The sequence below is a fragment of the Giraffa tippelskirchi genome, chromosome 9, assembly GCF_054371585.1.
Source record: "Giraffa tippelskirchi isolate mGirTip1 chromosome 9, T2T-mGirTip1v1.2.pri, whole genome shotgun sequence".
In the NCBI taxonomy this organism is placed as follows: Eukaryota; Metazoa; Chordata; class Mammalia; order Artiodactyla; family Giraffidae; genus Giraffa; species Giraffa tippelskirchi.
Window position 1 is genome coordinate 96003459 of NC_137283.1, and position 15501 is coordinate 96018959.

The 15501-nt window shown below is 39.3% G+C and overlaps 1 protein-coding gene across 2 annotated transcripts in view; it reads right to left on the reverse strand.

Moving 5' to 3' along the window:
* Nucleotides 1-1276: 1276 nt before the first annotated feature.
* The window catches only part of CLVS2 (clavesin 2), a 181533-nt gene continuing 167308 nt past the window's right edge, over nucleotides 1277-15501 (reverse strand). Inside the window, exons 12-15 of one of the 2 annotated variants that reach the window (XR_014065601.1) lie at nucleotides 10944-11011; nucleotides 10278-10449; nucleotides 8290-8409; nucleotides 1277-2860 (exon numbers count right to left, since the gene is read on the reverse strand). Coding sequence is in view for 1 of the 2 variants with exons in the window: in XM_081530544.1 (XP_081386670.1) it covers nucleotides 1281-2207 (927 nt within the window). In the remaining variant the exon portion in view is untranslated. Of the gene's footprint in view, nucleotides 2861-8289; nucleotides 8410-10277; nucleotides 10450-10943; nucleotides 11012-15501 lie in introns of those variants that run through there. The other variant, XM_081530544.1, reaches the window with a different exon arrangement.

Genomic DNA, 15501 nt, shown 5'->3' on the forward strand with positions numbered 1-15501 from the left:
ATAAAAATAAAGTCTGACACTGTTTGCCCTGTTTCCTCATCTATTTCCCATGAAGTGATGGGACGAGATGCCATGATCTTAGTTCGCTGGATGTTGAGCTTTAAGCCAACTTTTTCACTCTCTTCTTTCACTTTCATCAAGAGGCTCTTTAGTTCTTCTTCACTTTCTGCCATAAGGGTGGTGTCATCTGCATATCTGAGGTTATTGATATTTCTCCTGGCAATCTTGATTCCAGCTTGTGCTTCCTCCAGCCCAGCGTTTCTCATGATGTACTCTGCATATAAGTTAAATAAGCAGCGTGACAATATACAGCCTTGATGTACTCCTTTTCCTATTTGGCACCAGTCTGTTGTTCCATGTCCAGTCCTAACTGTTTCTTCTTGATGTGCATACAGGTTTCTCAAGAGGCAGGTCAGGTGGTCTGGTATTCCCATCTCTTGAAGAATTTTCCACAGTTTATTGTGATCCACACAGTCAAAGGCTTTGGCATAGTCAATAAAGCAGAGATATATGTTTTTCTGGAACTCTCTTGCTTTTTCGATGATCCGACAGATGTTGGCAATTTGATCTCTGGTTCCTCTGACTTTTCTAAATGGAGCTTGAACATCAGAAGTTCATGGTTCACGTATTGCTGAAGCCTGGCTTGGAGAATTTTGAGCATTACTTTACTAGCATGTGAGATGAGTGCAATTGTGTGGTAGTTTGAGCATTCTTTGGCATTGCCTTTCTTTGGGATTGGAATGAAAACTGACCTTTTCCAGTCCTGTGGCCACTGTTGAGCTTTCCAAACTTGCTGGCATATTGAGTACAGCACTTTCACAGCCTCATCTTTCAGGATTTGAAATAGCTCAACTGGCATTCCATCACCTCCACTAGCTTTGTTCATAGTGATGCTTCCTAAGGCCCGCTTGACTTCACATTCCAGGATGTCTGGCTCTAGGTGAGCGATCACACCATCGTGATTATCTGGGTCGTGAAGATCTTTTTTGTACAGTTCTTCTGTGTATTCTTGCCACCTCTTCTTAATATCTTCTGCTTCTGTTAGGTCCATACCATTTCTGTCCTTTATCATGCCCATCTTTGCATGAAATGTTCCCTTGGTATCTCTAATTTTCTCAAAGAGATCTCTAGTCTTTCCCATTCTGTTGTTTTCCTCTATTTCTTTGCACTGATCGCTGAGGAAGGCTTTCTTATCTCTCCTTGCTATTCTTTGGAACTCTGCTTTCAAATGGGAATATCTTTCCTTTTCTTCTTTGTTTTTGCTTCTCTTCTTTTCCCAGCTATTCGGAAGGCCTCCTCAGACAGCCATTTTGCTTTCTTGCATTTCTTTTCCATGGGGATGGTCTTGATCCCTGTCTCCTGTGAATGTCACTGACCTCTGTCCATAGTTCATCAGGCACTCTGTCTATCAGATCTAGTCCCTTAAATCTATTTGTCACTTCCACTGTATAATCATTAGGGATTTGATTTAGGTCATACCTGAATGGTCTAGTGGTTTTCCCTACTTTCTTCAATTTAAGTCTGAATTTGGCAATAAGGAGATGAGCCACAGTCAGCTCCCTGTCTTGTTTTTGCTGACTGTATAGAGCTTCTCCATCTTTAGCTGCAAAGAATATAATCAATCTGATTTTGGTGTTGACCATCTGGTGATGTCCATGTGTAGAGTTTTCTTTTGCTTGTTGGAAGACAGTGTTTGCTATGACCAGTGTATTCTCTTGGCAAAACTCTATTAGCCTTTGTGCTGATTCATTCTGTACTCCAAGGCCAAATTTTCCTGTTACTCCAGGTGTTTCTTGACTTCCTACTTTTGCATTCCAGTCCCCTATAATGAAAAGGACATCTTTTTTGGGTGTTAGTTCTAAAAGGTCTTGTAGGTCTTCATAGAACTGTTCAACTTCAGCTTCTTCAGCATTACTGGTTGGGACATAGACTTGGATTACCATGATATTTAGTGGTTTGCCTTGGAAACCAATAGAAATTATTCTGTCGTTTATGAGATTGCATCCAAGTACTGCATTTCGGACTGTTTTGTTGACCATGATGGCTACTCCATTTCTTCTAAGGGATTCCTGTCCACAGTAGTAGATATAATGGTCATCTGAGTTAAATTCGCCCCTTCCAGTCCATCTTAGTTCGCTGATTCCTAGAATGTTGATGTTTACTCTTGCCATCTCCTGTTTGACCACTTCCAATTTGCCTTGATTCATGGACCTAACATTCCAGGTTCCTATGCAATATTGCTCTTTACAGCATCAGACCTTGCTTCTATCACCAGTCACATCCACAACTGGGTATTATTTTTGCTTTGGCTCCATCCCTTCATTCTTTCTGGAGTTATTTCTCCACTAATCTCCAGTAGCATATTGGGCACCTACCAACCTGGGGAGTTCCTCTTTCAGTATTCTATCATTTTGCCTTTTCATACTGTTCATGGGGTTCTCAAGGCAAGAATACTGAAGTGGTTTGCCATTCCCTTCTCCAGTGGACCACATTCTGTCAGACCTCTCCACCATGACCCATCTGTCTTGGGTGGCCCCACACAGCATGGCTTAGTTTCATTGAGTTGGACAAGGCCGTGGTCCATGTGATCAGATTGGCTAGTTTTCTGTGATTATGGTTTCAGTCTGTCTGCCCTCTGATGCCCTCTCGCAACACCTACCATCTTACTTGGGTTTGTCTTACCTTAGACTTGGGTATCTCTTCACGGCTGCTCCAGGAAAGCACAGCCGCTGCTCCTTACCTTGGATGAGGGGTATCTCCTCACGGTCGCCCCTCCTGACCTTGAACGTGGAGTAGCTCCTCTCAGTCCTCCTGCGCCGTGCAGCCACTGCTCCTTGGACGTGGGGTTGCTCCTCTTGGCCTACACAAATTCAAATATTTTAAAAGAAATTTATAAAGATTTGTTACAAAGAGCAAAGAATTGGGCAGTATGTGAAGGAGATATGAGGTCAAGGGTTTTTTGACTATTTTTCTAAAGATGGGGAAAATTATAGCGTATATGTTTGCTGATGTGAATGATCCAATAGAGAAAAACACAGTGATGCAAGAAGTAAAACCTGTGAAGTGTGAGTAGCTCAACAGATGCCAAAATCTAGAGCAGACATGGAAAGATGTTAAGAGTGTGGATGATCTGATCCAGACACTGGGGAATTGAGTAAGTGTCACAGTTTCAAGCCACCAAAGCAGAACTAAGTACCAGACAGGCCACACCATAGAAATAACTTCAGAAACCCACCAGCTAAGTTTGATTCCAAAATAGTGTGTAGTTAAAGCAGCCAAAGATATTTCCTAAACCCACTGTGAGCGAAGCAAGAGCCACTATAGACCCATCTTTTTGAATTGACTAAGGAATAAATTTGGATGCTCTGTTGCATCTAATATAGATACAGATATTCACCAGCAGTATCATTCACATACCATTTAAACTACCACTCACATGCACAAATCATTTCCTACTTGGTTCACATGCATGTATAGTTTTGGAAACACATTTACTATGGAAACTAAGGTCCACCTATGTTAAAATCTGCATCACCTAATTCCAAATAGGCTCCATTTTATGTACTCAAAATTATTCTTCATGGCCTAGTTCTAGTGCAGTACTCCCAAGGGGTAAAAACTGAATTGTCCTGACCTTGAGAAAAAGAAAAAGCAGAAATTTGCTTAGCTCTATTTTTCAGCTAGATTTTTTTCCTTTATCTACACTTAAAACTTCACTTAAAAACATACACCAGATAGCCATGTAACAATTTTAATGACTATGAAGATAATGTCTTATGAAGTGATTTGTAAAATAATTTCACAAGTTTTGTAATAATGTACATTGGACAACTGTGGAAGTAATTTACTCTTGTAGGTTTTGACTTCTGCAGACAGTAGGAGAGATAAACCCTGATGATATTAATACATTTAGAAAGAAGTTGTTTACCAAATGCTAATTGTTAGTTTTGTTACATGGTTCAGCTTCATTTGGCTGTATTTCTCTTCTAAGGATAATTTCTTGAAATGATGCCCCAGGGCTAAAAACAATTCAGATTGTAAAATCTTACAATGTACTTGCTTGTAACCACAAAGTTAAAATTTTTTTTTAAAATAAATTTATTTATTTTAGTTGGGGGCTAATTACGTTACAATATTGTAGTAGTTTTTGCCATACATTGACATGAATCAGCCATGGGTTTACATGTGTTCCCCTTCCTGGACCCCCAACCCACCTCCCTCCCCATCCCATCCCTCTGGGTCATCCCATTGCCCCAGCCCTGAGCATTACACCTTTGAACTGTTAGAATACATGCAATGTATAATCTGCCTCTTTAAATCCTACTGTTGAATTCACTTAGTCTATTTTCTGCTAAAGGTCAGCAATGTAACACTAATTGCATCAAATTCCCTTAAGCACATTCTCATCTCCTTCTGACATACAACAAATAAAATAGCTTTCACTGTAGATACAATAGCAGTTTAAAAATGAAATGAGCCACAACATTGAATATTTATAAATTCTGGAATGTTCTTTCTGCAGGGCTTCTTCTTGTGGCTTTTTTTTTCTTTGCTACTGTGTGTTTATCTGATCATTTTAACAAATGCATTCATTATTTTAAAGAAAGACACGGGTTTTCTATTTTATACTTCAATTTTATCACCATTTAATAATGACCTATTGAATATAAGCTATCTATCATAGTCTGCTTATAAATAATGCTTAACTATTCCTGGAAAAAGCTTAATGCTAAAATCCAGAATTTAATTCATTCACCATGAACAATAAAGATATCCCTTCCTGTTAGCATTTGTGGAATAAGCACTTAGAAACAAATTGGGTTTCGCTTCCTTTTAAAAATATTTCTTGATAACAGGGAGAAGCTCCTTTTCCACAGTGTTATGTGGGAGGCAGAGGAGAGGCTCTGTGTATAACATCACTTTGTCTCATTCTCTTTGTGGCAAAATAACTTTCCCTGATCCCTATTCTTCCTGCCAAGGTGAAAGTGAAAGTTACTCAGTCGTGTCCAACTCTTTGCGACCCCATGGACTATGCAGTCCTTGGAATTATTCAGGCCAGAATACTGGAGTGGGTAGCCTTTCCCTTCTCCATGAGATCTTCCCAACCCAGGGATTGAACCCAGGTCTCCCACATTGCAGGCAGATTCTTTACCAGCTGAGCCACAAGGGAAGCCCAAGAATATTGGAGTGGGTAGCCTATCCCTATCTCCAGCCTATCCCTTCTCCCTTCTCCCTTCCTGACCCAGGAATCCAACCATGGTTTCCTGCATTGCAGGCAGATTCTTTACCAACTGAGCTATAAGGGAAGCCCATTCTTCCTGCCAAGGACCCATGAAATATACTTTTCCATTTCTCTTCCCTTAACCAAAACACATCAGCCTCTGATACACACACACACAAACACACACACATATATATACACGAAATGGCAACCCACTCCAGTATTCTGGCCTGGAAAATCCCATGGACGGAGGAGCCTGGTAGGCTACAGTCCATGGGATTGCAAAGAGTCAGACATGACTGAGCGACTTCACTTTCACTTTGACTATAGACACACATACATTTATACATGTATATGCACACATATACAAGTACACACACACACATATATATAGACATTCATATATACACACATACATTATTCACATTTATATATCTTCCAGGTATGTATACTAAAATACATAAGATTTATGTATTTATTTTTTACGTATAAATTTAATCAAATGCATCCACTGCTGTAAACATGGAAATTATACAAACATAGATGGTATTCACATCATGAGCCATCCCTAAGAAAAGGAATCATCATTGTTATGAGCAATCTTTGTGCTAAACAATTTATATTTGTTACTCTAGTTAATAAAGCTACTAGCTAATAACTACTACTAATTTTTCAGTTAAACTACCCACAACTATAACTACAAACAATCCCATTTTATAAATGATGAAATTAAGGGTCAGAAATATTAGACCATTTGTCAAGGATTAAGTAGTCCTGTTGGTGAATCAAATTATTAACCCAGGTCCACCTTGCTGAGAGAGCTCAAAATATTCCCATTTATTAATCCATTCAACAAATATATATTGATCATATATTATGTGTCATGCACTGTGCTGGGTGCTGAAGTATGTGAATGAATGAGACAGACATGACCCAGGAACTCAAGCACTTATGATCTAGAGGGGTCAAATATATTTAAAAAAAAAAAAGTAGTAACACAAATAATACCTTAGGATAAAATTTGCAACGAATAGCACAAGAACAAATCTTACTTGTACATATATTTATTTGTTCTGCATGATATGGGCCTGCTACTGCTAAGTCACCTCAGTCGTATCCGACTCTGCGCGACCTCATAGACGGAAGCCCACCAGGCTCCCCCGTCCCTGGGATTCTCCAGGCAAAAACACTGGAGTGGGTTTCCATTTCCTTCTCCAATGCATGAAAGTGAAAAGTGAAAGTGAAGTCACTCAGTCGTGTCCGACTCTTAGCAACCCTATGGACTGCAGCCTACCATCCTAGCATCCCTATGGACTGCAGGCTCCTCCATCCATGGGATTTTCCAGGCAAGTGTACTGCAGTGGGGTGCCATTGCCTTCTCCAATATGGGCCTAGAGAGTGCTTTTATTATTTGCATTAATTAGTAACATTTAAGATTTCATATTCAGACATACCTAGGCACATACATATACACATACAGAAATCAAGATTCCTGGCTTACTTGAAAAAAGATCAGATATGGCTCATTGGGCCAGATTTCCTGCAAGACAAGGATTGGTTAGAGCTGAGAAGAGTTGGGTTGTTTAGACGACCACAGGCTTTCTGACTCACCTCATCCTCTACCACTTCCTACCATCACTTTGTTGTTGTTTAGTCACGTCTAACTCTTTTGTGACCCCATGGACTGTAGCCAGACTCCTCTGTCCATTGGATCTCCCAGGCAAGAATACTGGAGTGAGTTGCCATTTCTTCTCCTGGGGATCTCCTTGAACCCGGGATCAAACCCATGTCTCCTATGTTGCAGGCTGAGCCACCAGGGAAGCCCTACTCCTTTGAATAGGTCAGACTATATGGCAAAGGTAAAGGGATTTTGCAGATATAATTAAAATCCCTCATCAGCTAACTTTAAATTAGTCAAAAGGGAGTTTCTCCTGGGTTGGCTTGTACTAATCAGGTCAGCACTTTCAGAGTGAGTCCAGAGCTCAGAAACTCAAAGCAGCAGAAATACTCTCATGCTGGCTTTGAAGAAGCAAACTACCATCTTTGGATAGGACCAAGTGGCAGGGAATGGAGGGTTTCAGTCCTATGGTCACAAGGAACTGAATTCTGCCAACTGGTGAGCTTGGAAATGCACCCTAAGCCTTAGGTGAAATCATATCCCAGACTTATAATCTCATTGGAACCTTGTGACAGCCTGAGAAGAGGACTCAGCCAAAGTGTGCCCAGCCTCCTGACCCTTGGAGTCAGTGTATTGTTTAAAGCTACATTGGGGTAATTTGCTATGTAACAATAGAAAACCCATAGATATATTCTAAGTATATGAATGCAGAGAGCATTAAGGATGAGAAGCCTCAGCTCATGGAAAGCACTATGTCAGAGAGGAGGTAAGGCCATGGTAAAGTGTATGTATAGGAGGGTAGATGGGAGCCTGCCCAGAACATTGCCTAGGTCCACATAAGTCTTTGAATGGCATAGACAGAGTCTGACCTTAAAATATCATCAGTCAAAGCTTCAAGTGATTTGACATATGTATCCTGAAAAAAAACTAAGGAACTTCGGTGCTTATGGATTATGATGAGAGGTATATTAGTTCCCTGAATTATTTAATCAAATAATGACAGTTACCTCAAATTTAGTAGCACATTAGAGCAATGGTAAAAGTCAATATGAAATAATTTAAGAGAAAGCAGTTCAATAAACAATTTCCTGAAGAAGTCTTTTTTTTGAGTTTTGAGAAAACAAAGTCTTACTCCACTTTAAAAATAACAAGACTTAAAATTAGTGTATTGTTTACTTAGTTCACAAATAGGTACTGAATTATAATTTTATTGTATGATCTGGGATGAAGAATAATAACATTTTTCACATCTAATGAAAAAGAGTAAGTATATATTTAAGCATTTATGTTTCCTGAATGGACATTATTAAATTATACAGTCCCCAAGGCAATTAAGTATATATTTATTTCAGAAAATGTTGCTAATTGCTTTTGGATTTAGATTCAAGTTCCCAATGCCCCAAACTGACTAATAGAAAAGAAAGAAAATCAACTATCTGACACACATTACCTAGATGGTTTTTCCAGTAGTCATGTGAGGATGTGACAGTTGGACCATAAAGAAGGCTGAGCACCGAAGAATTGATGCTTTCAAATTGTGGTGCTGGAGAAAACTCTTGAGAGTCTTGGGCTGCAAGGAGATAAAACAAGCCAATCCTAAAAGAAATCAACCCTGAATACTCATTGGAAATACTGATGCTGAAGTTGAAGCTCCAATACTTTGGCCACCTGTGCGAAGAACCACCTCCTTAGAAAACTCCCTGATGCTGGGAAAGATTGAAGGCAAAAGGAGAAGGGGGCTGCAAAGGATGAGATGGTTGGATGATATAATGGACACGAGTTTGAGCAAACTCCAGGAGATAATGGAGGACAGAGGAGCCTGGTATGTTGTAGTCCATGGGGTCACAAAGAGTCAGACGTGGATTAGCGACTGAACAACAACAACAACCTACATAAAGCCCAAGTAGTATATTAGAAAGTCTATATCTATCTGAATTGTCATAAAGCTGGAAACCAGGAAGCAATATTTAAACTATCTTTACCCCCTCCTTTTCTTTCCCTTTCCAATCATTTATTTGGTATATGCTATAACCCAGACATGGTGCTAGGTCATGGGAAGAATAAATAAAGCATGGTCTGTGACTTTCAGAAGCTTACAGGGTGGTGGATTTATGGCCCAAAAGTCCTGGTTCATTACAGCTGAACAAATATTAGTGGATTTATCTCAGGGGAAGTTATCTAGCCTTCTTGCTACTGATTTGGAGAAAAATATAAAGATTCTATTCCAACAGGAATACATTATTCTTTGAATTATTAGAATATATATATGTATTTACATATAATGTGGTGGTGGTGGTTGTGGCAGTGGTGATTTTATTTCATACATTTCATGTATGTGCACTTGTATATGTTTGAATCTGAAACTACCTGCAAAACCTGTTTTCTTTATTCTCCACCCAAATTTACTGGCTTAGAAACATCCCGACTTGGTTAAGGAGAAGCATTTTATCTCACTTTTACTTTTCTTTGTATCAGAATCCAGTTAAAAGGAAGAAAAAAGAAAGCATGGAGGAAGGAAGGAACAGAGAGAGGAAGGAAGGAAAAAAAGAGAGGTGGGATGAATTGGGAGATTAGGATCGACATATACACACTGCAAAGAGGGCTTCCTTGGTGGTTCAGACAGTGAAGAACCTGCCCACAATCCAGGAGACCTGAGGTCAATTCCTGGTTCAGGAAGATCCCCCGGAGAAGGGAATGGCTATCCTCTCCAGTATTCTTCCCTGGAGAATTCCAGAGATAGAGGAGTCTGGCAGGCTACAGTCCATGGGGTCACAAAGATTTGGACACAACTCAGCGACTAACACACACACACACACACTACAAAGAGCTGACTCATTGGAAAAGACCCTGATGCTGGGAAAGATTGAGGGCAAGAGAAGAAGGGGGCTACAGAGATGAAATGGTTAGATAGCATCGCTGATTCACTGGACATGAGTTTGAGCAAACTCAGGGAGATAGTGAAGGACTGGGAAGCATGGTGTGCTGCATTTCATGGGGTTGCAAAGAGTTGGACACAACTTAGCGACTGGACAACAACAATAAATATTACCAGGTATAAAATAGTTAGTGGGAACTTGCTAAAAGGCACAGAAAGCTCAGCTCAGTCCTCTGTGATGATCTATAGGGATGGAGTTGTGGGGGAGAGATTCAAGATAGAGGGGATATATGTATACTTAATGAACTTCCCTGGTGGTTCAGTGGTAAAGAACATGCCTGTAATGCAGGAAATGCAGAGATGTGGAGACTTGGGTTTGATCCTTGGGTCAGGAAGATCCTCTGGAGGAAGAAATTGCAACCCATTCCAGTAATCTTGCCCCAAAAAAATCATTTCAAAAATTGAAAGACAACCTAAACAGTGGGAACTTAACATTAAAAAAAATAAGAAGAAAATGCTAATTTTAGGGGCTCCCACAGTGGCTCGCCTGTGGAAGAACTCACCTGCCAATGCAGGAGACAAAAGAGATGCAGGTTCAATCTCTGGATCGGAAAGATCCTCTGCAGTAGGAAATGGCAATCCATTCCAGTATTCTTGCCTGGGAAATCCCATGGACTTGGTGGACGTGGAGCCTGATAGGTTACAGTCCATGGAGTCACAAAGAGTTGGATGCAACTGAGCCCATGTGCAAGAAAAGAAAACAAAGTTATGTAATGTCAAAATTATATTATTGGTAGATTTTATTAAAATATCAAATTCAATTAATCTATTCATTTCTTCCATCTCATCCTGTTTCATCAGATTTAGCAAGTTTGGTATCTTCTAAGTATATGCCATCAAAAATATAGAGGCAGGACATAATGCGTGACTACCAAAAGCTTGAGGTTTAAGGTGGGAAAAGGTTAAACAACTTCAATACAATTGAAAGAGTGGTAATATCAAAATACACACAGGATGACCTTGAGGCACATAAGGGAATATCTAACCCAGATTGCAAATATACAGGAAAGGCCAGCCAAAGCAGATTATATTTGAGCTGAATCTTGAAGAATAAATAGAAAATATCCAGTTTTGAAAAAAAGCATTGGACAAAAGACAACTTTAGTGATTGGCATATTAAAAGGCACAGAAGATGAACAGAGAGAGTAGCAAGAAATATATACACTTACCATATTAAAATAGCCAGTGGGAATTTGCTGTATGACTCAGGGAACTCAAACCAGAGCTTTGTGACAACCTAGAGGGATGGAGTGGAGTGGAAGATGGGAGGGAGGTACAAGAGGAAGGGGACATATGCATGTATGTGGTAGTGGTTTAGTTGTTAAGTTGTGTCTGACTCTTGCCACCCTGTGGACTGTGGTCTGCCAGGCTCCTCTGTCCATAGGCTTTCCCAGGCAAGAACACTGGAGTGGGTTGACATTTCTTTCTCTAGGGGATCTTCCCAACCCAGGAATTGAACCCAGTTCTCCTGCACTGAAGGCAGATTCTTTACCGACTAAGGTATGAGGGAAACCATATGTATGCATACCTATGGCTGATTGATGTTGGTGTATGACAGAAACCAACACAATATCATAAAGCAATTATCCTTCAATTAAAACTAAATAAATTTTTTAAAGGCACAGAAGAAAGAAAGTGTAGTGAATTCTAGGTCCTGAAATTCTTTATGAAGGACTGAAGTGAGGGTCCACACTCAAGAGTGCCAAAGGAGGAGACTTGTCTGATGAGCAGTGCAATGGGAGACACACCGTGCGGTGAACAAATCTCAGTATTATTATCCTTAAGGCTGTAAGATATGTCAACTCTGATTCTTGTGCCTAGATTTACTAATCTCAAGAGGCAAAGGCCAGAGCATGACCTTTCAATATTCATTTTGATTCCTGGTTATATAAATTATCTCCCCATTTCCCATTTTCCCATGTTTAGTCTTCTGCTTTGAGTACTGCCAGGTAATTGCTCTCCTGAGTAAAATATAGCCGCATGAAAACCAAGTTTTCTCTAAGAGGAAAATGCAAAAGAATTTAATGAAAGGAAGAATAAACAGATTGAGATGATTCATCTGCATCTGAACTCAGATCCTATCTGCTTCTAATTTAAAAGCCTCTGCTTGCTTTCCACTTTCCAGAGCAGAAAGGGAATCACCACTACTCCCCACCTCCCCACTCCCACCCACCACCTGCCCCACTTACCCCACAAGCTCATGACAGTTTGCTTTTCCTTTCTTGCCTCCACACTGTCCCCACCAAACGTCGCGTTATAGCCATTCTTGGTGGGTCACTGTTGCCCAGCAAGAAATGTATCACACATAAATCCTCTGGTCATGGCTCTGCCCCTGCTTTTCTCTAGGCATAGAATGTCTTTCTCCATTAGTCTCCCTGGAAAATGATTTTCTCAGGCTTCAAGAACTGGCACAAACATTGCCAAACATTTGCAGGTTTCTATAGTTCTCTTTTTACTCCCAACCATTTAATCTTCCCTGGTAGCTCAGATGGTAAAGAGTCTGCCTGCAATGTTGAAGACCCAGGTTCAATCCCTGGGTGGGGAAGATCCCCTGGAGCGGGGAATGGCTACCCACTCTGGTTCTAACTTGGAGAATTAATTCCATGGGCAGAGGAGCCTGGTGAGCTACAGTCCATGAGGTCGAAAAGAGTTGGACACAACTGAGCTACCAATTATGCACTCTAATCTTATTCAGAAAAAAATTGCTTCCTCAACAGTCCTCCCGTCGCATGACTCTACCGGTTATTATGCTGCATGTCTTTCACTGGTGATTGTATGTCTGTCTCCCTCACTAGGTTACGGGAGATAAAAGATATTTCTTATTCATATTCATATCCTAGCAACTAGATGAGACCCACTAAATATTAGATGCCCAATGTGTATCTTGTGAGTTGAATTGAAATGAAAGCTTGTCACAGAAGAAACAGTGAATTCTCCCTGCCCCTGGGTTTTATTTATTTAGATAACCTACAGAGCAATCAATCATGCAACAATTTGTAAGAATCACAAAGGATGCCAAAGGAGGCTAGCCCAACAGTAGTCTTATTATTTTACAGAAACAAAAGCAAGAGTGGTTATGCAACTTACTTAGATTGATTTTGCTTTTTGTATTTAGTATTGTGATTTCCCCATAATTTGATAAAATAACTTTTTTAAAGGGCACTTACAATTAATGAACACATTGTTTTTTAATTTAATAAATATTTATTGAATACAGACTCAAGTGAGGCATTCACCTTGAGCTCTTAAATTTCTCATGGACCAAATCATTTAAATCAAGGCAATAAGTTATTTTAAATAACTTGAGAAAGATCATAAAAGAACCAATTTTATTATAATGACACATGCAAAAATTATTTAGAATTATTATATAAGATAAAAATATTTTTTAATCAAAACTTAGAATGGCATCCTAGACTCCAGTAAAAAATACTTTCTTAGAGTTAGAAGAAAAAATTTAAATTTCCTGTGTTTCAAGGTCAAGGATCATGAACTTATAAATATTCATATAGAAAAGCATAAACAAACATATTCCTCTATGACTTTCCTGAAAACTATCCATTTAACAATGTAAGTGAAAATTGTGCTAGGATTAAATAATACTCTGTATAAATCTCCACAAATTTGTATCAAAATCTGGAGAGGACTCTTTCAAACCCTTCCAATATTCCAGGGATGAGATATATACATACATACACACACACACACATACACACACACGCATATATATATGTATATATACACATGATATAGATACACGTTATTTCCATACCTCAAAGGCTATGGAGAACCACTTACTAATTCAGTCTAAATCTTAACCTTAGATTCCACTTTGTAGGTATTTTTCCTTGGATGTAATAGGGTTTAGGAGAGAAGGAAGACCTAAATTTTTAAAAATAGTCTAAATTCCTTATTCTAACATATAACATGAATATCAACATAATTCCATAAAATGTGAATATTTGGAAGAAGACTATCATTTTACTCTTTTCTCCTTAGTTTAATAACAGACTAGCTTGACAGAAGGGCTTCCCTGGTGGCTTAGATGGTAAAGAATCTGCCTGCAACGTGGGAGACCTGGGTTTGATCCCTGGATCGGGATGATCTCCTGGAGAAGGAAATGGCAACCCACTCCAGTATTCTTGCCTGGAGAATTCCATGGACAGAGGAACCTGGCGGGCTATAGTCCATGGGATCACAAAGAGTCGGACACGACCGAGCAACTAACACTTCACTTCAGTTTGACAGAACCAATGTTCAAACACTGACTCACACACCAAAAACCGGTAAGCTGTTATAAACTGAAATAAACATATTTTTAAGAGGGATCTTAAGAAATTAAATGCTACCACCTCCTCAAAATACAGACTTTTCCAAAGAAGACATCAAGAAGCAACTGCTTTAGCTATTAAAGTTGGCTCTCTATCTGTGAATGTGAACCCAGAGGGCCAACCATACTAACCATTTTTATACAAAGGATTTGAGCATCAGTGAATTTTGGTATCCTTGGGTTGTTCTGCAACTAATCCTCTGTGGATATTGATGGGAGACTGTACTTGTTTTGGGCAATTCTAACTTGTTAATGGAAGGTGAAATACTACTTCTAGCCTTATATAGACTAGTTTAGAAATCTGTTTAAATACTACAATGAAATACATTTGAAATAGTAACCCTAATTTTCAGTAGAGAAATTTGCCTGTTGCATTTTAAGGCCTTACTAATTCAGTGGGTGAAAATGAGAAGCTAGTTCACTGTGAGAAAAGTCACAAGACTGCATGGCCACGATAGAATGCACCACTGTCCAGCTGCTCTTGCTATTTCAATGTACTTAGCGTCAGAACCAATACCCATCAGGGCATGCTTCACTGATCTAAAACAAACACACTGCCAGCTATTTCTCCAGCAAAAATGGGTTTGTTGCCGGATCAGCAAAGAATTGCATTATGGGGTCTGCAACCACCATGGTGATCCACAGGCAAAGCCGGGTCACACCTCCCCCCACCCGCCACCACCCCGCCACCCCCCACCCCCTGCATGGCAAGGAAAGACAGGAAAAGGAAGTTGGGAGGGTTATAGGAAAGAGCGAGTTCATTCTTTTCATTGGCTGAGTTGTTGCCAGGAAAGGAGAGGAGTCTTTCTTCTTCCTTTCCTACTCTGCTATCATCACAGGGTGTGAGATCTATTTCTTCTGGTGTCCCAATACTATTTAATTGAAGTTTCTCTTTATTAATTTTTCACAGCTTTGGTATCACAAACTAGCCAATATGCATTTTCATTGATTAGGCAACCTTTCTTCTCTGTCTCACTAATTGTTAAATGGTTTGACTATCACTTCTGAATAACATCCTATTAAAATAAAACATGTTTGTTTCATATTTATTATAAACTCTATAAGACTATATATGTATATGTGTGAATATATGCATATGTATTTGTATAAATTTGTATGTAAATATACAATATATATAAATATATGATATATATGCACAATATAAATATTTATTTCTTAGATCATTCCTACAGGTTAATTTATTCTCATTTTAAGATAAAGAATCTGAACATGAGAAAAGATAGTGTCTCTGTGTCATTCTCTAAGTGCCGCAATTATATTTCAAACTCAAAACTTATTCTCTAGGTATTAATAAAATTTTCTCTCCAATTTATGTTCATTTCAGTTCAGTTCAGTCACTCAGTCGTGTCCAACTTTTTGCAACTGCATAAACCAGA